Source organism: Camelina sativa, chromosome 9, assembly GCF_030686135.1.
Source record: "Camelina sativa cultivar CO46 ecotype springtype chromosome 9, ASM3068613v1".
In the NCBI taxonomy this organism is placed as follows: domain Eukaryota; kingdom Viridiplantae; phylum Streptophyta; class Magnoliopsida; order Brassicales; family Brassicaceae; genus Camelina; species Camelina sativa.
In genome coordinates this window covers 43,598,977-43,621,011 of record NC_141888.1, presented here as the reverse complement: position 1 = coordinate 43,621,011, position 22,035 = coordinate 43,598,977, and the positions used below count along the sequence as shown (strand labels likewise).

The following is a 22,035-nucleotide window of genomic DNA, read 5'->3' as shown; positions in this document are numbered from 1 at the left end:
TTGAGAGGCACATGATGCATGGTAGTTGGCTATTGATCTTAAGAACCTTGGTTTCTGTTACATTTTCAAAGAGACTGAGAAAATGACACAAATTAAAGAAGCCAAAAAAAAACAAAAAAAACGCATACACAACAAACAACAACACAAGTTTCAAAGATTACAAGTTCTAACCTTGGCTTGAAATTTGCAGGTGTTTAAGAAGATTTTGTTAGAACCAAATGGTACAAGAAAATAGTAAACGTTTATGTTGACAAGGATTTTGCAAAGGGTTGATTTACGGTAAGAGTCAATTTTTATTAATAACATTTTCTATCGTTTTGAACGTTGAGAGAGCTTAAACTGAGTCTTGAATGATTTCGTGAGACTGCGCATAGATATTCCTAGACTTATCCGAGACCAAGGAGATACATTTTCAAATCATCGATTTGATGACTTGAGGAATATCGAAGAAAACGAACCGAGTCTTAAATCTAGTTGAACTGTTTAAGATCAAAAAAGACAGAGGAAGCCATTAGGTGATTGATCTTAATGCATTTAGCAAAATCAAAACTTTTTTTCATCTGGATCTTGTTAGTATTTATTATCACCTAATCGAACACACTGCAAGATGAAAGAGAAACCAACAGATTGAAGCTTTGGATTTTACCTAATAGCATAAACTGTACGTTGATTGTGTAAAAAAAATAGTCTGAAAACAATTGGAAAATGAAAACCGTAATACAAGTGAACAACCACAGGTCCACAACACACTCCACAAATATAATCTCCAAATGCAAAGCAAAATCAATTATACAATCCAAATGCACAACACAAACACCACAAGAAAAGAGAAAGTACTAAGAAGAAGAAGAGCGTGGATTCTGATTTCAGAAAGTGAGGAATCCCAATCCTGAGTAATGTGGTTTTCAGACCTTCGGCGGCAAAAGAAGAAAAATAAAATGAAACAATGAGCAAACTAGAAAGAAATAGGGAAAATATTGTCACTCTAGCAGAAGAGACGACGGATTGAAGGCAAGAAACGATTTTTTGTATCTTCGTCCTCCCATTCAAGGTCATTTTCATGTTCTGGATCCTCCGGATCCGTAATTATCTTAAATCGCTCAAGTAGTGGGACACTTGTAGCATTTAAGGGAAGCTTTCTCAGCTTTGGACAGTCTCTTATAGCTATGCCATTCAAAACCGGAAAGGGGAGAGAACTCCAGTAGATACTCTCCAGCTTCGGTAATCTATACAAATTTAAGTGTTTTAACTTCAGAAATGGGGTAATACCTGTAAGATCCATTGCTTTCTCTTTATTTATAATTTCTTCCACCCTTCTTGAATCTGAAATCTGTAGGTAGGCAAGATTTGGAGCAAACAATAGCCAAGTCAGATCCTTAATGCTATGGCACTTACTTATAAACAGTTGCGAGATGTTGGTAAAGCATGGAATTTTTGGATTGCGTAAGTGAGACGAGTCTGTCTCGCTTTCTCTGCATTTTATATCTGTATAAATCTCCACGACATGACTACTGACCACAATGAGCTCATTAAGATTCTCCATACTCGGCAAGGATGATAAATCGAATGGCTTTTCTAGAAACCCGTAAATACACAAATCAGTTATGCAGTTGGCCAACCTTTGATCATCTGATATTAGCTCCAAACCCGAGTTCGTAGATATCCTCATGGTTAGAACTTGTAGATGCTCCAAGAGCTGCAGCTCCTTCACTAAGCTTACATCTCCATGAACTTTAGAACCTCGTAGTTTCAAAACTCTTAGATTCAACAACTTTGATATCCCACTGACACTGCAAAGTTCCCATGTATCAGTCAAATCCAGATGATTTAGCTTTTTCAACTCTTGGAGACCAACCGGCAGTTGCTCTATACTTGTAAGTGACAAGTCAAGATACTGCAAGGAGGCCAGCTTTGATATCTGCTCTGGAAGTTCACTCAAGTTGGGATTATAAGAAAAATCCAAAACAACTAGCTTTTTCATAGACTGAAGGAATTCACCTGAGAGATTCTTCAATCGATTACCCTGGAGGAACAGAGTGGTAAGTTCACAACACTTGGAACTACTGCTGCATGGTATCTCTTTAATCTTATTCTTCATTAATGACATCCTTCTCACAGCTCCCCAATCCTTGACTTTTGGTATTTCAACTAATCCGACGTTTGCTTGCACAACAAAATTCTCTTTTTGTTTCCCAAAATCGGATGCAATCCACAGAGCCATTTCCCGAACCACGTCATGCATCACAACAGATTCTGTGCCACTCTCTGCGAGCAAATTTGCACGGATAAGGGTACGAAGCATAGCATAACCCTTATTATACACTTCTTTTATAACTTGGTATTCCCCTAGGAATCCCTCGCATATCCAGTAGTGTATCAACTTCTCAACCTCTATCAATTCATCTTCTGGAAACAGAGCACAATACAAGAAACAAGACTGGATTTGTTCATCCCCCAAGCTATCATAGCTGAACTTCAGAACTGGAAGAATTTCATTTTCCATGTCATAAAACTCTGCAGCAGATCTAGTTAGAACATTGATTGCATGCTCCCATTCTCGTACTGTAGTTTTAGATGACATTGCCTTACCAATGACTTTAAGCGCTAGTGGCAGACCACGACACTTATCAGCAACCCTTCTTGCTAGCTTGACAATGCCTGGATCTCTACTTAATATATTGTCTCCGACTTTGCTTTTAAACAATTCCCATGCTTCATCTCGTTCCAAACATTTGATTTTCATTGCGTCATGATCCCCCATCCGCCCACATACTTCCTGAGAACGAGTGGTGAATGCTACTTTGCATTTATTTTCTTCTGTCGGAAAGGGAACACCAATGGCATCTAAATCCACATCCTCCCATATATCATCCAGCATCAAAACAAATCTCTTGCTCTTTAAATAGTCGTATATATCAGCGGCCTTATCACTTTCATCTTTTTTCTTCCACTCCTCGTTACAAAGGTGTAGGTTTGTTGCAATGCCTTCTTGAAGCTTTGAAATCGTTGCGCCTTGAGACACCACGAGCCAAATCACTACGTCAAACCTACCAGCTATTTCAGCAAACTTATTGTATATTTTCTTGAAAAGGGTAGTTTTGCCAACACCACCCATACCGTGCAGACCCATGATTCCCACTTGGTCTTCCATAAGGCGTTTCCATGCCTTCTCCAGCATTCTATCTTGACCAATCGTAGGCTGAGTAGGCATCTCCTCTACTACAGCTCTCGGAGTAGGCTCAACAACCTCTTCAAAATTACCCTCCGAGTTGAGTTTCCTAACCTCTTCCAGCAACAAGAATAGGGTTTTCCCATAATTGTAGCTCGAACATACATTTTTTGAACATAAACCACAGAAAAACAACTTTTGAAGCTCAACGGGACTATCACTAAGCACATTATTAAATTGTGTGTCGATGCTCTCAACACGGGTAAGCCATACCTGGACAGCTTTACGCTTTTGTTTATGGCGTGTCTCCTCTCTCGCTACTTTGTTCTGCACCTCATCTTTTATTGCTCTGAGATCTTCCATTTCCCTCTCTAGAGCCCTGAGATTCTCCTTGAGGCTTCGAATATAACCTTTATCACATAACCATCTAATGATACGATCCAACACTGCATCACCAGAGCATTGGCAAGACACAATATTCCCCATGGTTAGAGAAATTTTCAGTGAGCAAACAACGAAGCTAAAAGCTGAAGCTCATCAAATCAAGAAGTGTTTCAGCTGATAAATATTGGAGATAACAGCTTGAGACATTGATTGTTCACATTAATACGAATTGGTTAAAAGATAGAAAAAGACATTGATTTCCACGTGGAGGACATTGATTATTCTTAATATTTTTTGGTCAGCTAGAGCCCACACGAATAAATTAGATTCTGGCAATAATATTGACATCCAATGACTTTTCAAAAATGACAACTAGTATAGACTGAATCTTTCTTTCTGGACCCACAGTAGAGTGATGAAACAATGTATTAACACTTTTTGAACGCATTTGAATTGATCGGTACATCATTATTCTATTATGTGACCCATTTTTGCAGATAGATCAATATCAGTTTTGGAAAAAATGGTGCATACCTCATGTTAAACTTGAGAAAAATAAAATTATAACTCAAAGCAGAAGAGAATGAGAGTGATGATAAATCGAATGGCTTTTGAAGAAAGGCATGGTTTTTTTACTTACCTCAATGAAATTTGAACAAAGGCCAATCACTTGGCATGACTTGAATCGAACATAACAAAAACGTTTAACTCTTGTAATATCAGAGATTTGAACAATTGGCTTTGTCTATCATCAGATGAACAAAATATCCATCTTCTCTGCTGTACTCATCTGTCATCACCAGCAAAAACTAAAAAAATAGCCAAAGAATGTCAATGTCATCACCACCACAACCAACCTCCGAAGATTTAAATCATTGCTAGCTTAGCTATTACAATTTCAAGAAACATATTGAAGTAGACATGAAGTTGAAAGACCTAAATAAAACCCCAAAACTAACGACAGAGTCACTATCAAATACAAACGGCATCGCCAAGGCCCAGTACTTGTTTGGGTATAGACTCTTAAGAACATATCTGGTGCATGCATACCCCCAAATCAACAAGATCGCAGTGGACACAACAATCGAAATGGATCCTACAAAACCATAAACCTCGTAAGGTTTACTAATCTCTGAATCCTGCAATTTTTTTTTATGAGAAATCACAGCAAAATCAATTCCAATCAAAATAGTGAGGCGGATTCTCCAATAAATTACCAATTCAGAGGACGAAAACTGCAAATATTCTGGGAACAGATCCAAGAACTGAGAAAACTCTAGAAGAATCCACAATAAGCTTAATGAAAATTAACCTTATCGCTTTAATTGGCTTAAATTTGCAAAAAATTGAAACTTGCCGACAAATATTAAGCATCGTCATCATAATCACTAATCGAGTCAAAATTTGGAAACTAATAAAGATTAGGGGATGGGTGTAGGGAGGCCCGCACGAGGTGAGTTCTGCAAAAGTAAGCAGCGTCTACACATCGGCCAGCCTATTACCCCCTCCATAAATTCTTGCGCAACTTTTATGTTTTACGTTAGCGCTGCGACCGATTCTCTCTCTAATTTGGGAAATTTCGTGGTTTGTTTGTCTGATGAAGAAGAAGAAGATGCGATTTGGCTGAAATCGAGTTCCGGTTTACTTAAGGCTGGTTTGGTTATTTATTAATTTTCCAAACCGGTTTAAACATAAATAATTAAGTGTGGTTTTGTTTTAAAAGAGCAAACCAGCCTTACGTAACCAGATATTAGAGCTAACCAACCATAATCCGGGGATCATCTATAGGTTTATGTTGTAGATTGGGTTAAGTCTGGTTCACTCAATTTAAACCGTAAGATAACCGGTTTGATTGCAAAGTAAGCGATCGACGTTTGTATTCATTCATTTTGTATGTTCGAAAAGCTTCAATTGGAGTTTGAACTTTGAACTGTTTCGTGCTGGTTCGTAGACCCGTAGAGTCACAGTGATTCCCAGACGATATCTCCAGGACAAGGCTCAAGGCAAGCATAATGAAGAAATTGATGACTCAAGGGATAGTGAGTGAAGATAACGAATCTTTCTTTCTGATTTCTTGTTTTGTTTCCTTTGTCCTTCATACATATATGCCTGATTTCCCCAAATAAATATAATAATCCAATTTGTATCATAACGTAAATGGATCATATCGGTCTAATAACAGTGTATACATGAAAGAAGCTCAGCAAGACAAGAGAAAAAGACTAGTGTCTTATGGTCTAATAACAGTGTATACATGAAAGACTAGTGTCTCTACTTACATATATACTCACTCCGGAGAGGTTGGTAATGCATGGATGGACTTGTCCATCTCGCATTCTCTGCAACTTCATATTTGTATCAATCTCTGAGACATGACTGCTTTCCCACCCAGAGCTCACTAAGATTCTTCATACTCACCAAGTTTATCTAACTGCAGTCAAGTTCATGCACTTTGCCAACCTTTCATCGCCTATTATTAGCTCCCAAGCCAACTTCATTGACCCCGTTATCGTTATGGTTAGAACTTGTAGATGCTCCAGGAGTTGCAACTCCTTCACTAAGCTTACATCGATATGAGCTTTGGAATTTCGTAGTTTCAAAATCTTTAAACTAGACAACTTCCATATCCCATTAATACTACCAAGTCTCTCTGTAGAAGCTAAATTCAGGTGAACTAGCTTTTTTAACTCCAGGAACCCAACAGGCAGTTTCTCTATACTTGTAAATGACAAGTCAAGATACTGCAATGACACCATCTCTGATATCTGCTCTGGAAGTTCACTCAAGTTTTCATTACCTGATAGATCCAAAACAAGTAGCTTTTGCATAGACCGTATGAATTCACCTGATAGATTCTTCAACTGATTCTCTTGAAGGAACAGAGTTGTAAGTTCACAACACTCTGAACTGCAAGTTATCTCTTCAATATTATTATTCATTAATGACATCCTTCTCACAGCTCCCCAATCCTTGACTTTTGGTATTTCAACTAATCCAACTCTTGCTTGCACAATAAAAGACTCTTTCTGTTTCCCAAAGTATGATGCAATCCATAGAGCCATTTCACGAACCACATCATGCATCACAACCCTTCTTGAACCAATCTCTGTTAATAAATTTGCACGTATAAGAGTGCCAAGTATCGCATAACCCTTATTCTGTTATTCACCGCAATTTTTATAACTTGGTCTTTTCTAATGAACCCCTCACATATCCAATAGTTTATTACCTCTTCTTTTTGTATGTTAAAATCTTCTGGAAACAGAGCACAATACAGGAAACACGACTTGATATTTTCATCCACCAAGCTATCGTAGCTGTATTTAAGAATTGGAAGAATTTTATTTTCCATGTCAGAAAACTCTGCAGCAGATCTAGTCAAAACATCAATTGCATCCTCCCATTCTTGTACCATAGTTTTAGACGCCATTGTCTCACCAATGACATTGAGCGCTAGTGGCAGACCACGACATTTTTCAGCAACCTTTCTTGCAAGCTCAACAAAAATAGGATCTCTTCTTAAATTGGTTTCTCCGACCTTGTTCTTAAACAGTTCCCATGCTTCCTCTGGTTCCAAACAGTCGACTTGCATCGCTTCATGATCTCCCATCCGTCCACATACATCCAAAGAACGGGTGGTGAATGCTACTTTGCATCCATTTTCTCTAGTCGGAAACGGTACTCCGATGGCTTCTAAATCCACTTTCTCCCATATATCGTCTAGCATCAAAACAAACCTCTTCCCCTTCAACACTCTGTGTATAGAAGTGGCCTTATCACTTTCATCTTTCTTATTCCACACCACGTCCCAAAGGTGTAGCTTTTTAGCAATATCTTCTTGAAGCTTTGAATTCTTTCCACCTTGAGACACCACGACCCATATCACAACGTCAAACCTACCAGTTATTTCAGCGAACTTATTGTGGATTTTTTTGAAGAGTGTTGTTTTGCCCACACCACCCATGCCATGCAAACCCATGAAGCCTAGTCCATCTTCCATAAGACGGTTCCATGCCTTTTCAAGCATTATTTCATGACCAATTGTAGGCTGAGTAGGCATCTCCTCAACTTCAGATCTCAGAGTCGGCTCAGCAACCACTTCAAAATTACCCTCTGATTTGAGTTTCTTAAACCTCTTCCAACAACAAGAATACCCTTCTCCCATAATTGTAGCTCGAACATACATTTTTTGAACATAAACCACAGAGACACAACTTCTGAAGCTGAACGGAACTAGTACTAAGAAGTTTATTGCAATTTATATCAATCTTTTCGAAACGAGTAAGCCATACCTGAACAGTTTCAAGCCTTTGTCGATGTCGTGTCACCTCCTCTCTAGCTACCCTGTTCTTCACCACATGTTGAATAGCTTTGAGATCTTCCATTTCCCTCTCTAGAGCCCTGAGATTCTCCTTGAGGGTTCGAATATAACCTTCACCACATAAGAATGTAGAGATACGGTTAAGCATTTGACCATCAACAGAAAGTTGGAAAGACACACAATTCCCCATGGTGGTGATCACAAGAGAGATAAAAATATTTAGTAAGCAAGAAAGAGGGTGAAGAAGTGTTTGTTTTAAGTGAAACTATTGGAGATAACATTTTGCTCCAAATACGGGTGGTTATGACAACTCGCTTCCATTTTAGCGTACAGTAGTAAAAAATGGAACCATTAAAAGTCTTTTGGGAAGACCAAAACTAAAATATTATTATACTGACTGTGGGAGCCTGACCTGGGAGGGACTGCAATAATGAGAAGAGATGTTGAGTTCACACCATGGACTGCAATAATGACAAGAGATGTTGAGTTCACACCTTGGACTGCAAAATTAATAACTATGCTGGGTTTGAGGATATACATATATATCATGATACTAATTAAGAACAAATCTGGGTTGGAGTTCTTAAAATGCAGATTTGTGGGTTAAATATCTCATCTTTAAAACATACTCAATAAAGGGCAGAGACAATTTAATTAGGCAGTTACATAAAAGCTATAAATAATGATGAAAAGTCAGAAAAAAAAGTGGTATGAATGTCAAAAGAACAGAATGTCCTACTGTGTCAAATGAAATAGATGCATCAATGAAAACGATAAAGAGAGAAATTTCAATTCAAGTGTAAAGGGTATGAGAACACACTAATGCTCATTGTCAATTGAAGAAATATAAGTAAGAGAAGAAAAAATGTATTATATCTAGAAATGAAGAAGATCTTACAAACTCTGGAGGGGCTGCTGATTATTTAGAAGCAAGAAAAGGAAGAGTCTTGTAGAAATCTGCATATTGCTAAAATATTCAGAACCATATTAAGCAGAAAAGACAAACAAATCAGTCAGAGTTAGGTAAATAACACATAAATCACGCAGTTTTGGAATCATCAAAACCATATTGAGAGTCACACACGAGTGATGAATTGTATGACAATGATCTATGTAACCATTTTTGCATCTCTTTCTGAAGAAGACTCTATCGAGAAACTTGGATTTAGACATTTTTCTTTTGGTGATTTTACACATGGATTCATGTTTCTTTTTTTAGCACGTTTGCTGGGTTTTTAGGATATTATGTTGTTCAATTGGTTTGAGTTCTCTCTCTAATTTGGGAAATTTCATGGCTTATTTGATGAAGAAGATGATGGGATTTGGATGAAGTTGAATTCTCTAAGCCGGTTTAGTCTGTTAATAAAATCTGGTTTTGCTTAACTTGGAACGTAGACCAAACCAAATCCAAAGGGATTTATTTATGATGGAGGCTGGTTCACATCATATTAACCCGTAAAAGAACCGGTTCGACTATTTTGACTCCAGCGAAGCTCAAGAAAAATGAATCGAAAATCATAAATCTAACAGTAAAATTCACACATACTGTGAAGATCCCTTTTTACAATCCAGAAAGATGAGAGAATGTAAAGAAAAAGCAATACAATCCAAATGAAAAGAGAACGCAAATAATAGGAGATGGAAGAAAAAAAAGAAACGAAGTTAGAGACAAATGTGAAATTGAGAGGCACAACATATTCCATAATGTGATCCAATTTTGCAGAAGGGTCATATCTCATAATAAGGATCCGTATGGATTGTAGGTACGAAACGATCTTCAGTAGCTTCGTCCTCCCATTCAAAATAATAATCTGTATCATTTACCTTTATTCCAAATTCCTCAAGTCGTGGGACACTTGTGGCATTTAAGGGAAGCTTCCTCAGCTTCGGACAGCCTATTGCACCTATGTGCTTCAAACAGGGAAAGGGGAGAGGACTCCGGTAGATACTCTCGAGCTTCGGCAAATTTTCCAAAAATAAGTGTTCTAGTTTCAGAAATGGTGCAACATCTGTAAGATCGGTTGCTTTCTCTTTGTTTATTATTTCTTCCACTTCATCTGAATGTTCAATTGCTAGGTATGAAAGATTTGGAGCAAACAGTAGCCAAGTCAGATCCTTCATGCTATAGCAGCTAGTTATATACACGATGGAGAGGTTGGTAAAGCAAGTCCTTTCTTTGCACTTCATATCTGAAACATGACTACTTTCCACCCAGAGAAAACGTAGATTGTACATACTCACTAGCAATGATATACTGAATGGCTTCTTGAAATCCAAAATTTCCAGATGAGTGATGCAGTTCGCCAACCTTTGATCATCTGATATAAGCTCCAAAGCCGTTTCCGTAGATATTGTTATGGCTAAAACTTGTAGATGCTCCAAGAGCTTCAGCTCCTTCACTAAGCTTACATCTCCATGAACTTTAGAACCTAGTAGTTTCAAAATTCTTAAACTCGACAACTTTGATATCCCACTGATACTGCAAAGATTATAAGTTTCCTTTTCCAACTCTTGGAGACCAACCGGCAGTTGCTCTATACTTGTCTCCGACAAATCAAGATACCGCAAGGAGACCAGCTCTGATATCTGCTCTGGAAGTTCACTCAAGAAGTAATTATTCGACAAATCCAAAACAACTAGCTTTTTCATAGACTGAAGGAATTCGCCTGAGAGATTCTTCAAATTATTATACTGGAGTAACAGAGTTGTAAGTTGACAACACTTGGGACTGCATGTTATCTCTTTAATCTTATTCTTCATTAATGACATCCTTCTCACAGCTCCCCAATCCTTGACTTTTGGTATTTCAACTAATCCGACGTTTGCTTGCACAACAAAATTCTCTTTTTGTTTCCCAAAATCGGATGCAATCCACAGAGCCATTTCCCGAACCACGTCATGCATCCGAACAAAATCTGTGCCACTCTCTGTCAGCAAATTTGCACGGATAAGGGTACGAAGCATAGCATAACCCTTATTATACACTTCTTTTATAACTTGGTATTCCCCCAGGAATCCCTCGCATATCCAGTAGTGTATCAACGTCTCTACCCCTACGCTGTCATCTTCTGGAAACAGAGCACAATACAAGAAACAAGACTGAATTTGTTCATCCCCCAAGCTATCATAGCTGAACTTCAGAATTGAAAGAATTTCATTTTCCATTTCAGAAGAAAACTCTGCAGCGGATCTTGTCAAAACATCGATTGCATGCTCCCATTCTCGTACTGTAGTTTTAGATGACATTGCCTTACCAATGACCTTAAGCGCTAGTGGCAGACCACGACACTTATCAGCAACCCTTCGTGCTAGCTTGACAATGCCTGGATCTCTACTTAATGTATTGTCTCCGACTTTGCTTTTAAACAATTCCCATGCTTCATCTCGTTCCAAACATTTGATTTCCATTGCGTCATGATCCCCCATCCGCCCACATACTTCCTGAGAACGAGTGGTGAATGCTACTTTGCATTTATTCTCTTCTGTGGGAAAGGGAACACCAATGGCATCTAAAACCACATCCTCCCATATATCATCCAGCATCAAAACAAATCTCTTCCTCTTTAAATAGTCGTATATATCAGCGGCCTTATCACTTTCATCTTTTTTCTTCCACTCGTCGTTACAAAGGTGTAGGTTTGTTGCAATGCCTTCTTGAAGCTTTGAAATCGTTGCGCCTTGAGACACCACGAGCCAAATCACTACGTCAAACCTACCAGCTATTTCAGCAAACTTATTGTATATTTTCTTGAAAAGGGTAGTTTTGCCAACACCACCCATACCGTGCAGACCCATGATTCCGACTTGGTCTTCCATAAGGCGTTTCCATGCCTTCTCCAGCATTCTATCTTGACCAATCGTAGGCTGAGTAGGCATCTCCTCTACTACAGCTCTCGGAGTAGGCTCAACAACCTCTTCAAAATTACCCTCCGAGTTGAGTTTCCTAACCTCTTCCAGCAACAAGAATACGGTTTTCCCATAATTGTAGCTCGCACATACATTTTTTGAACATAAACCACAGAAAAACAACTTTTGAAGCTGAACGGGACTAGCACTAAGCACATTATTAAATTCTGTGTCGATGCTCTCAACACGGGTAAGCCATACCTGGACAGCTTTACGCTTTTGTTTATGGCGTGTCTCCTCTCTCGCTACTTTGTTCTGCACCTCATCTTTTATTGCTCTGAGATCTTCCATTTCCCTCTCTAGAGCCCTGAGATTCTCCTTGAGGGTTCGAATATAACCTTTATCACATAACGATCTAATGATACGATCCAACACTGCATCACCAGAACATTGGCAAGACACAATATTCCCCATGGTGAGAGAAATTTTCAGTGAGCAAACAACGAAGCTAAAAGCTGAAGCTCATCAAGAAGTGTTTCAGCTGAAAAATATTGGAGATAACAGCTTGCTCCATTAATACGAATTGGTTGAAAGAGTTAACGTTTCCACGTGGAGGACATTGATTATTCTTAATATTTTTTGGTCAGCTAGAGCCCACACGAATAAATTAGATTCTGGCAATAATATTGACATCCAATGACTTTTCAAAAACGACAACTGTATGTCATTTTAGTATAGACTAGAGAGTAAAAAAAATTAATTGTCTCCAAGCTTGTTTTTGAACAATTCCCATGCTTCCCCTGGTTTCAAACATTTGATTTCCATTGCTTCATGATCCCCCATCCGCCCACATACTTCTCTAGAACGAGTGGTGAATGCTACTTTGCATCCATTTTCTCTGGTTGGATCAGGAACTCCGATGGCATCTAAATCCACTTTTTCCCATATGTCATCTAGCATCAAAACAAATCTCTTCCTTTTTAAAACTTTGTGTATATCAGCAGCCTTATCACTTGTATTTTTGTTCTTCCACTCGTCGCTACAAAGATGTAGCTTTTGAGCAATATCTTCTTGAAGCTTTGTAATCTTTGCGCCTTGAGACACCACGATGCAGATCACAACGTCAAACGTACCAGCTATTTCAGTGAACTTATTGTGTATTTTCTTGAAAAGGGTAGTTTTGCCTACACCACACATACCGTGCAAACCCATAATTCCGACTCCATCTTCCCTAAGGCGGTTCCATGCCTTCTCGAGCATTTCTTCCTGACCAATTGTAGGCTGAGTAGGCATCTCCTCAACTTCAGATCTCAGAGTCGGCTCAGCAACCACTTCAAAATTACCCTCTGATTTTAGTTTCTTAACCTCTTCCAACAACAAGAATACCCTTTTCCCATTACTGTAGCTCGAACATACATTTTTTGAACATAAACCACAGAGACACAACTTCTTAATCTGAACGGGACTAGTACTAAGCAGACTTTCAGACCGTATATCAATGCTATTGACACGGTTGAGCCAAACCTGGACTTCTTCACGCCTTTGTTGATGCCGGGTCTCCTCTATCGCTACCTTATTCTTTACCACATCTTGACTAGCTCTGAGATCTTCCATTCCCCTCTCCAGAGCCTTGAGATTCTTCTTGAGGTTTCGAATATAACCTTTACCACCTAAGCATCTAATGATACGATCCACCGTTTGATCACCAGAAACTTCGATGCACACAAAATTCCCCATGTTGAGAGAAAGAGGTAATATTTCAACCAAGCAACAACGAAACTAAAGCTGATGAAAAGCTGAAGAAGTGTTTTAGGAGAAAATCATTTCACAAATAACGAAGGAGGAGAGAATATTTCAGACCACTTTGCGTTGTAATTTCTGATTGTTCCAAAGGACGTTTTAGTTTAGATGCAACTATCTTTATAAAAATACAAAGGTCAATGGTTTGGATTATTGTAAGAGTGAATCATTTTAGATATATGCAACTATGTTTTAAAATATAAATACAAATTTCAATGATTAACCGCCTAGTTTGGATTGTTATGTATGTTTTAAAAATATAAATACAAAGGTCAATGACTTATCGCCCAGTTGGGATGATCATAATCATTTTCATTAGATGCAACTATGTTTAAAGAAAAACAAAGCTCAATGTTTAAACACTTCCTTTGGATTATTATAGTCACTTGTTATTTTAATAATTTCAAATTTCCACAATAAATTAATATACTATCTTAAGAAGGTGAACTAACTTTAATCGGATTTTATTAATAACTAATTTTCAGAGTAATGGATGTTGGAGAAGTGTTACCTGATAGGTATAGAGCTGAGTATAAATCAAAGACATATGATGATTCATCTTGGTGTAAGATCTCGAAGCGGGGTATATAGTCTCGTCGGGTACATACTCAAAGAACAAGGTTAAAATAAACCTCGTCTTTCTCAGTGGTAGAGAAGAAAGCATGCTTGAGCTCAACGACATTAAGGTGTTCGAGCATTCGCATGATCTGAAGTTCTCTTTTTTTGTGTATCTCTTGTCCTGTAACACTTTCTTGATTGCTACTTTTTCTTCTGTCTCTAAGTACTTAGCCTAACATTAAAACACGTAATGAACATATCAATCAGATCACATTTTAAAATGTCTTGATGAGTTAAGTCTGTTTAATTTTTATTTTACCTGAAAGACAACACCAAAGGATCCAGTCCCAATTACATGTTCAGCTCTGTCGGAGATAAAAGAAGAAACAAGAAAAAAAAAGCTTACGTTATTATTATATCAAACAAATCTCTTGTTGGTATGGAAAAAGGTTTTGTTTCACACGATTTTTAGATTCTAAACACTATTTTGCTTACCAATGATCGATTTCAAATTCCCAAACTTCTAACATCATAGCAACCCTAATTTTCCTAACATCTCAATTTCAATTTGTTCAACCCTAATTTCTTCACATCAATTAACCCTAATACATGAATCTCTACAATTGAAATCAGAGAAATTCTTACCAAGAAAAACAGAGAAATTCTCTACAATTTAAGCATTATTGAACCAAACAGAGAGATTCTCCAGTCCAGTCCTTTCGCCGTTCATAGTACTGTGAGAGACGAGAGATAGACGAAAGAGAAAGTTACGGGGAACCAAACACAAAACAATTATTTTTTCCCCTCAGCCAATCACAGCTTGACAGACCCTCGATCCTATAAAAAAAAAACTAAAATAAGCTTTGATAACAAAACTTAAGCTCATTTGATAAAAATTAATCTGTTTTAATCTATACAACAACTTTTTTAAGAACGGTGGTCTAATGGTTTGAAAGAGTTCAATACACCACCCCACATGTGTTAGTGTTAGTAATTTAAAAAAAAAAAAAATTTAGCAACCTTATAAAAATCCACTTAACACATGCCAAATTTTCAGTCATAATGCATAAGAATAAAAACCAAGCTGAAGAAGAAACAAAACCAGAACCGGAATAAAAGTCGCAAGTGTTCAATTAATTTAAACCGAGAAATAACTGGTTCAATTACAAATCATTCAAATAGAGTTGTTGAAATTTGCAGGTGTTTAAGATTTTTGTACAAGAAAATAGTAAACGTTTCTGTTGTCAAGGATTTTGCAAAGGGTTGATTTACGGTAAGATTCTATTTATATTAATAACCTTTTCTATCGTTTTGAACGTTGAGAGAGCTTAAACTGGGTCTTGAATGGTTTCGTGAGACTGCTCATAGAGATTCCTAGAGACTTATCCGAACCGAGACCAAGGAGATACATTTTCAAATCATCGATTTGATGACTTGAGGAATATCGAAGAAAACGAACCGAGTCTTAAATCTAGTTGAACTGTTTAAGATAAAAAAAAAGACAGAGGAAGCCTTTAGGGGATTGACATTAGAGAGAATCTGAGTACAAGATCTTCATGCATTTAGCAATATCAAAACTTTTTCATCTGTTAGTATTATTATCACTCAATCGAACACACTGCAAGATGAAAGAGAAACCAACAGATTGAAGCTTGGATTTTACCTAATAGCATAAATTGTAAGTTGATTGTGTAAAAAAATATAGTCTGAAAACAATTGGAAAATGAAAACCGTAATCCAAGTGAACAACCCACAGGTCCACAACACACTCCACAAATATAATCCAAAATGCAAAGCAAAAAATCAATTATACAATCCAAATGCAAAACACACACACCACAAGAAAAGAGAAAGTACTAATAGGAAGAAGAAGAAGAAGAAGAAGAGCGTGGATTCTGATTTCAGAAAGTGAGGAATCCCAATCCTGAGTAATGTGGTTTTCAGACCTTCGGCGGCAAGAGAAGAAAAATAAAATGAAACAATGAGCAAACGATGAAAGAAATAGGGAAAATATTGTCACTCTAGCAGAAGAGAATGACGAGTAATGATTACCCGACGGATTGAAGGCAAGAAACGATTTTTTGTATCTTCGTCCTCCCATTCAATGTCATTTCCATGTTCTGGATCCTCCGGATCCGTAATTATTTTAAATCGCTCAAGTCGTGGGGCACTTGTAGCATTTAAGGGAAGCTTTCTCAGCTTTGGACAGTCTCTTATAGCTATGCCATTCAAAACCGGAAAGGGGAGAGAACTCCAGTAGATACTCTCCAGCTTCGGTAATATAAACAACTCTAAGCGTTCTAGCTTCAGAAATGGGGTAATAGTAATACCTGTAAGATCCGTTGCTTTCTCTTTATTTATAATTTCTTCCACTCCTCTTGAATATGAAATCGCTAGATAGGCAAGATTTGGAGCAAACAATAGCCAAGTCAAATCCTTAATGCTATGGCAGTTACTTATAATCAGTTCCGAGATGTTGGTAAAGCATGGAATTTTCGGATTGCTTAAGTGAGACGAGTCTGTCTCGCTTTCTCTGCATTTTATATCTGTATAAATCTCCACGACATGACTACTGTGCTCCAATAGCTGCAGCTCCTTCACTAAGCTTACATCTCCATGAACTTTAGAACCTCGTAGTTTCAAAACTCTTAGATTCAACAACTTTGATATCCCACTGACACTGCAAAGTTCCCATGTATTAGTCAAATCCAGATGATTTAGCTTTTTCAACTCTTGGAGACAAACCGGCAGTTGCTCTATACTTGTAAGTGACAAGTCAAGATACTGCAAGGAGGCCAGCTTTGATATCTGCTCTGGAAGTTTAATAATGTTTCCATTGCCTGAAAGATCCAAAACAACAAGCTTTTCCATAGACTGAATAAATTCACCTGAGAGATTCTTCAGATGTATATTACGCTGGAGGAACAGAGTTGTAAGTTCAGAACACTTGGACCTGAATGGTATCTCTTTAATATCATTCTTCATTAATGACATCCTTTTCACAGCTCCCCAATCCTTGACTTCTGGTACTTCACGTAACCCGACTCCTGCTCGCACAACAAAATTCTCTTTCTGTTTCCCAAAATCGGATGCAATCCATAGAGCCATTTCACGAACCACGTCATGCATCCCAACAAATCTTGTACCAACCTCCGTCAACAAGTTTGCACGGATAAGGGTACCGAGCATCGTATAACCCTTATTCCTTGTTATTTTTATACCATGATAGTCTCCGATGAATCCTTCGCATATCCAGTAGTCTATCAACTTTTCTTTATTTATCTCATAATCTTCTGGAAACAGAGCACAATATAGGAAACATGACTTGATATTTTCATCCACCAAGCTATCGTAGCTGTACTTGAGAATTGGAAGAATTTTATTTTCCATGTCATCAAACTCTGCAGCGGATGTAGTCAAAACATGAAGTGCATACTCCCATTCTTGTACCATAGTTTGAGATGCCATTGTCTCGCCAATGATACTGAGCGCCAGTGGCAGACCACGGCATTCTTCAGCTATTTTTTCAGCTAGCTCGACAATTCTGGGATCTCCTCTTAATGTGTAGTCTCCAAGCTTGTTTTTGAACAATTCCCATGCTTCCCCTGGTTCAAACATTTGATTTCCATTGGTTCATGATCCCCCATCCGCCCACATACTTCTTTGGAACGTGTGGTGAATACTACTTTGCATTTATTTTCTCTGGTTGGAAATGGAACTCCGAGGGCTTGTAAATCCACTTTCTCCCATATGTCATCTAGCATTAAAACATATCTCTTTCCCTTTAAAACTCTGTGTATATCAGCGGCCTTATCACTTTCATTTTTGTTCTTCCACTCGTCGCTACAAAGGTGTAGTTTATCTGCAATATCTTCTTGAAGCTTTGAAATCTTTGCGCCTTGAGACACCACAATCCAGATCACAACGTCAAACGTACCAGCTATTTCAGTGAACTTATTGTGTATTTTCTTGAAAAGGGTAGTTTTGCCTACACCACCCATACCGTGCAGACCCATGATTCCGACTCCATCTTCCATAAGGCGGTTCCATGCCTTCTCGAGCATTTCTTCCTGACCAACCGTAGGCTGAGTAGGCCTCTCCTCAACTTCAGATCTTGGAGGCGGCTGAGCAACCTCGTCAAATTTACCCTCAGATCTGAGGTTCTTAACATCTTCCAGTAACAAGAATACCCGTTTCCCATATTTGTAGCTTGAACACACAGATTTTGAACAAAAACCGCAGAGACACAACTTTTGAAGCTCAACGGGGCTAATACTAAGCACATCTTTACACTCTATATCAATGCTACTGACACGGTCAAGCCATACCTGGACATCTTCACGCCTTTGTTGATGTCGTGTCTCTTCCTCTCTCATTACCTTATTCTGCACCACAACTTTACTTGCTCTGAGATCTTCCATTTCCTTCTGCAGAGATTCGAGGTTTTTATTGAGGTTTCGAATATAACCTTCGCCACATAAGAATGTAGAGATAGTGTTAAGCATTTGACCATCAACAGAAAGTTGGAAAGACACACAATTGCCCATGGTGATCAGAAGAAAGACAAATATTTTTAGTAAGCAAGAAAGAGGGCTAAGGCTGAAAGGTGAAGAAGTGTTTTTTAAGTGAAAATAAACTTGGAGATAACATTTTGCTCCAAATACGGGTGGCTATGAGATTTTCATTACTCAGAATGACAACTGGCTTCCATTTTAGCATACAGTAAAAAGTGGAACCCATTATTTTGAGTTCACATACTGTGTCAAAAAGAAATAGTTGTACTAATTTAAAAAAAGCAAAGAGAGAAATTTTAATGCTTTCAATACAAGCGTAAAGGATATGAATACACTAAAATCTGATTTTTCAAATGAATATGAGTAAGAAACGAAAAAATCTATTATATATCTTAAACAGAGGAAGAAGATCTTACAAACATTGGAGGGGAATGAGTCTTGTAGACTGCAAATTAAGTTCCAAGAGGAGACTAGAAGAAATCTCCATATTGCTAGAACTCTACTTACATTCTCACCAAAAAAAAAAAAAAAAAAAGTACTCTACTCTGCTACACCTGCCTTCCAACAAAACTGGACTATATCACCCCAAAACAAAATAAAACCAAAGGCTTCTTTTGTGGAAAAAACATTTACAGGCTCATTTGTTACAAATTGCAGCGGGGAGTAAATTAGTTTTTGGTATCATCAAAACGATATGGCAAAAACATTTAAAAGGCTCATTTGTATGAAAATGATCTAATAATACCATTTTGCATGTAATTGTGGCTCATCTCTTTCTGAAAAAAGACTCTGATTGAGCTACTTGGTGGGATTTAGAGGTCTTCTGTTTGTTATTTTCACATGGTGGATTCATGTTTCCTTTCTGAGCTCCACTCTTGATGGGTTTGAGTTCTTCAATTGCTCTCTCATACATGGGATTGAGTGTTGTGTTGGGTGAATTTTAGGGGTTCTGAATTCTCTCTAATTTGGTAAATTTGGTGGTTTGATCTATGAGCCGGTTTAAGTATAAACTATGGTTTATGATTTTTTTTTATATAATGGAAATTGAGTTGAGATCGGTTCAATTCATTTAAACCGAGAAATAACTGGTTCAATTACAAAAGATTTAAAATATTGTTGTTGAAATTGCAGGTCTTATAAGATTTTTGTTTTCAGGGATTTTGCGAAGGGTTGTGGTGAATCTTTGATGCAAACTTTTTTTTTTTTTTTTTTGAACCTAGACTTTAATTCCAGTCCACAGAGGGAAGCAATAGGAGGAGAACGTGAAGAGAAATGTTTGACAGAAGTTAACGAATTGAGTCTTAAGTCTGGTTGAATTGTTAGAGGGATTTCTTGTTTTAACTTGAAAGCCACCACATTATTATATTACAATTTTAGTATAATCAGACTAGCTAGGCTAAGGTTTAGGGGATTGACGACGACATTAGAGAATTTTAGTACAATATATTCATGGTTTAGCAAAATCAAAACTTCTTGAGCTGGATCCTCTTAATGTTATTATCATTGGCGTCGTTGGTTTTCAGACCGCATACGAAAGACTTTGACTATTCTAATTTCAGACCACTCGGTTTCCGACTGATGAATGTTATTTACAATCTTGTCTATTTCTTGAAAAAATATCTATGACAAAAGTGTAAATAACATTTATTTACCGTCATATTGTTTTAGTAAGAACATAAATTTCACATGTTGAGCTATACAGTTCACTTGCAAGATATTATTTCGAATTGGTTCAAGCACAAATGCGGCAACAACCTTTTAGATCAAAATCATGCTGTATAAAAAAATTAAAAAGGAGTTGTAAAATTAGAGAAAAGTTATACTATAAAAGAAGCAACGTTCTTATGCATTAGGAAAAGCAAGAACCTTTTGAATCTATTTATAATTTTCTCTTGAGACAAAAAAAAAGAAAAGAAAAGCTTTGAAATTCCAATGCGATCGTTAAAGTGATTCCATTTTCGTGCGACAGAAAAAAGTATTCCACTTTCACTGCTGGTGACCTAAAATGACGATCTTAAATAAAATGAGGAAACTTTATAACGTTTACTAATCATTTAAATGATACCGTTTGAGAGGATAAATTATTCGAATTTAAGCAAAGAAAAACAAAAAAATCTTACTCAATAGCAACGGTTATATATCCATTAAAGATTTATAACAAACATTACTAACATCTTAAAAACTCTCATACCCTAAGGATATAACGAAAATAAAAAATAGAACAAAAAACATATAACCATATTCATCATTCAACCGAAATTACAATTTTTTTATCAGCAGAAAAAAAAAGTAGAACACACAATGACACAAATGAAGAATTACAGAGGTAACGTAATTTAGCTTTTACGAATTTTACAAATCCAAACGTCAAAATAAGAATAAATTATTCCCCGGAATATTCTTTTTTCAGAGAAATATGAAACACTCTAACGAAACAAGCGGGTTCTCTAACAATTCCTCAGTGGTATAACCGTAATTCTGATGCTGCTCTTGATCCAACCCGTTTTTATTCGGATCTTGCCTAACCCGACCCGGAGACTGATTGTTCTTCCTAGTCCTCGCCCCACCCACCCGACTATTCTGATTCGGATCCATCACCGATCTATTCGTCGCCGGCGATCTCGACCTTCTTCCGGATCTCTCGCCCGGGTCTCTTACACCCGACCCGTATCTCGCTCCATTACACGTACCGTTGTTTCTCTTACGAGGAGACTGATCCGTTCTCCGGGTCGGGTAATTATTATTACCCGTGACCCGGGTCCGAGTCTTCGCCGGAGATCTCTGAGACTTCCTCTGTTTCATCATCACGTCCTCCTCATCGTAACCATTCGTCACAACCGTCGAAGACACACTCTCACTCAAACTCAAGCTACAAATCTCCGAAACCTCCGAGCCTTCTTCATGATCAATCGAACCGGGTCGGATCATAACCGGGTCTGAACCAGTTTTCAAGAACCCGGGTTTTTTATTCTCATCATCTTCTCGGATCTTGGTCTTCACCGGATCTTTGATCGTCGAAGCGTGGAAACTAGAGGAAGGAGTTAACAAAGTTGTCTCAGACAAGACTTCTTTGACTACTGTCTCTTCTTCGACAATGGTCGTGTTCTTGTCGGCAACATTCTCGTTTTCCTCATCGGTGGTGCTGGAGCTGACGCAGCAATTACCCATTAGTGATAAAGAGAAGAGACGACGTGGTTTGATCGGAGATTAGAGAGAGTAGTAGTAACTCTTTTGGTTGTGTTGTTGTGTTGTGTGGTGACAGCAGATGATGATTGTGATGAAGTGAGAGTATTTATTGTTAATAATTTTGGGACAGTTGATAATAATGGGTAAAAAGATAATAATACAACTACCCTTTAAAAGTGGCTTTAATTTATAATGATTTCGAATAGTAATTGTGTTTGTTAATAAACTTAAACCCTCCATGCAAATTTCAATTTTCT

The 22,035-nt window shown here is 37.6% G+C and overlaps 4 protein-coding genes and 2 pseudogenes across 11 annotated transcripts; all 6 read right to left on the bottom strand.

Moving 5' to 3' along the window:
- Positions 1-650: 650 nt before the first annotated feature.
- Positions 651-5,152, bottom strand: LOC104714447 (disease resistance protein UNI pseudogene; annotated as a pseudogene). 3 transcript variants are annotated; one of them, XR_015565079.1, is made up of 3 exons: positions 4,771-5,152; positions 4,194-4,649; positions 651-3,615 (listed from the first exon to the last, which is right to left on the bottom strand). The product of XR_015565079.1 is annotated as a disease resistance protein UNI pseudogene, transcript variant X3 (transcript). The 3 variants fall into 3 exon arrangements; XR_015565078.1 differs by having other exon boundaries at positions 4,194-5,145; XR_015565077.1 differs by lacking the exons at positions 4,194-4,649; positions 4,771-5,152 and having other exon boundaries at positions 651-3,771.
- A 514-nt stretch (positions 5,153-5,666) lies between these two features.
- On the bottom strand, positions 5,667-8,142 carry LOC104714448 (putative disease resistance protein At1g61310 pseudogene; annotated as a pseudogene). The gene has a single exon (XR_015565076.1). The product of XR_015565076.1 is annotated as a putative disease resistance protein At1g61310 pseudogene (transcript).
- Positions 8,143-9,378: 1,236 nt separating this feature from the next.
- Positions 9,379-15,118, bottom strand: LOC104714450 (disease resistance protein UNI). Of its 4 annotated transcripts, XM_087463801.1 has the most exons (5): positions 15,002-15,070; positions 14,724-14,915; positions 14,398-14,443; positions 14,032-14,310; positions 9,379-13,432 (listed from the first exon to the last, which is right to left on the bottom strand). In XM_087463801.1, the coding sequence occupies exon 5, from the start codon at positions 12,192-12,194 to the stop codon at positions 9,603-9,605; it is 2,592 nt and encodes an 863-aa protein (XP_087319927.1). In that variant the 5' UTR covers positions 12,195-13,432; positions 14,032-14,310; positions 14,398-14,443; positions 14,724-14,915; positions 15,002-15,070; the 3' UTR covers positions 9,379-9,602. The 4 variants fall into 4 exon arrangements, with proteins under 4 accessions (XP_087319927.1, XP_087319926.1, XP_087319924.1 ...); XM_087463800.1 differs by having other exon boundaries at positions 14,724-15,118; XM_087463798.1 differs by lacking the exon at positions 15,002-15,070 and having other exon boundaries at positions 9,379-13,516; positions 14,724-14,962.
- Positions 12,477-13,457, bottom strand: LOC147939474 (putative disease resistance protein At1g61190). Its single transcript, XM_087465958.1, has one exon. It carries the CDS (start codon positions 13,455-13,457, stop codon positions 12,477-12,479), a length of 981 nt encoding a protein of 326 aa, XP_087322084.1.
- Positions 15,119-15,952: 834 nt separating the features above from the next.
- Positions 15,953-18,738, bottom strand: LOC104714451 (disease resistance protein UNI). The gene is given in 3 exon segments (XM_010431815.3): positions 15,953-16,024; positions 16,131-17,692; positions 17,695-18,738. Coding segments are annotated over 3 exon segments (2,499 nt in total). The 5' UTR covers positions 18,626-18,738; the 3' UTR covers positions 15,953-16,018.
- A 2,071-nt stretch (positions 18,739-20,809) lies between these two features.
- LOC104714446 (uncharacterized) lies at positions 20,810-21,897 on the bottom strand. The gene has a single exon (XM_010431810.2). It carries the CDS (start codon positions 21,758-21,760, stop codon positions 20,999-21,001), a length of 762 nt encoding a protein of 253 aa, XP_010430112.1. The 5' UTR covers positions 21,761-21,897; the 3' UTR covers positions 20,810-20,998.
- Between the last annotated feature and the right edge of the window lie 138 nt (positions 21,898-22,035).

What these genes read in the sequence shown, in the direction of transcription:
- LOC104714450 (XM_087463800.1), bottom strand. Translation starts at nt 12,194, where the DNA reads ATGGGGAATATTGTGTCTTGCCAATGTTCTGGTGATGCAGTGTTGGAT.
- LOC147939474 (XM_087465958.1), bottom strand. Translation starts at nt 13,457, where the DNA reads ATGGGGAATTTTGTGTGCATCGAAGTTTCTGGTGATCAAACGGTGGAT.
- LOC104714446 (XM_010431810.2), bottom strand. Translation starts at nt 21,760, where the DNA reads ATGGGTAATTGCTGCGTCAGCTCCAGCACCACCGATGAGGAAAACGAG.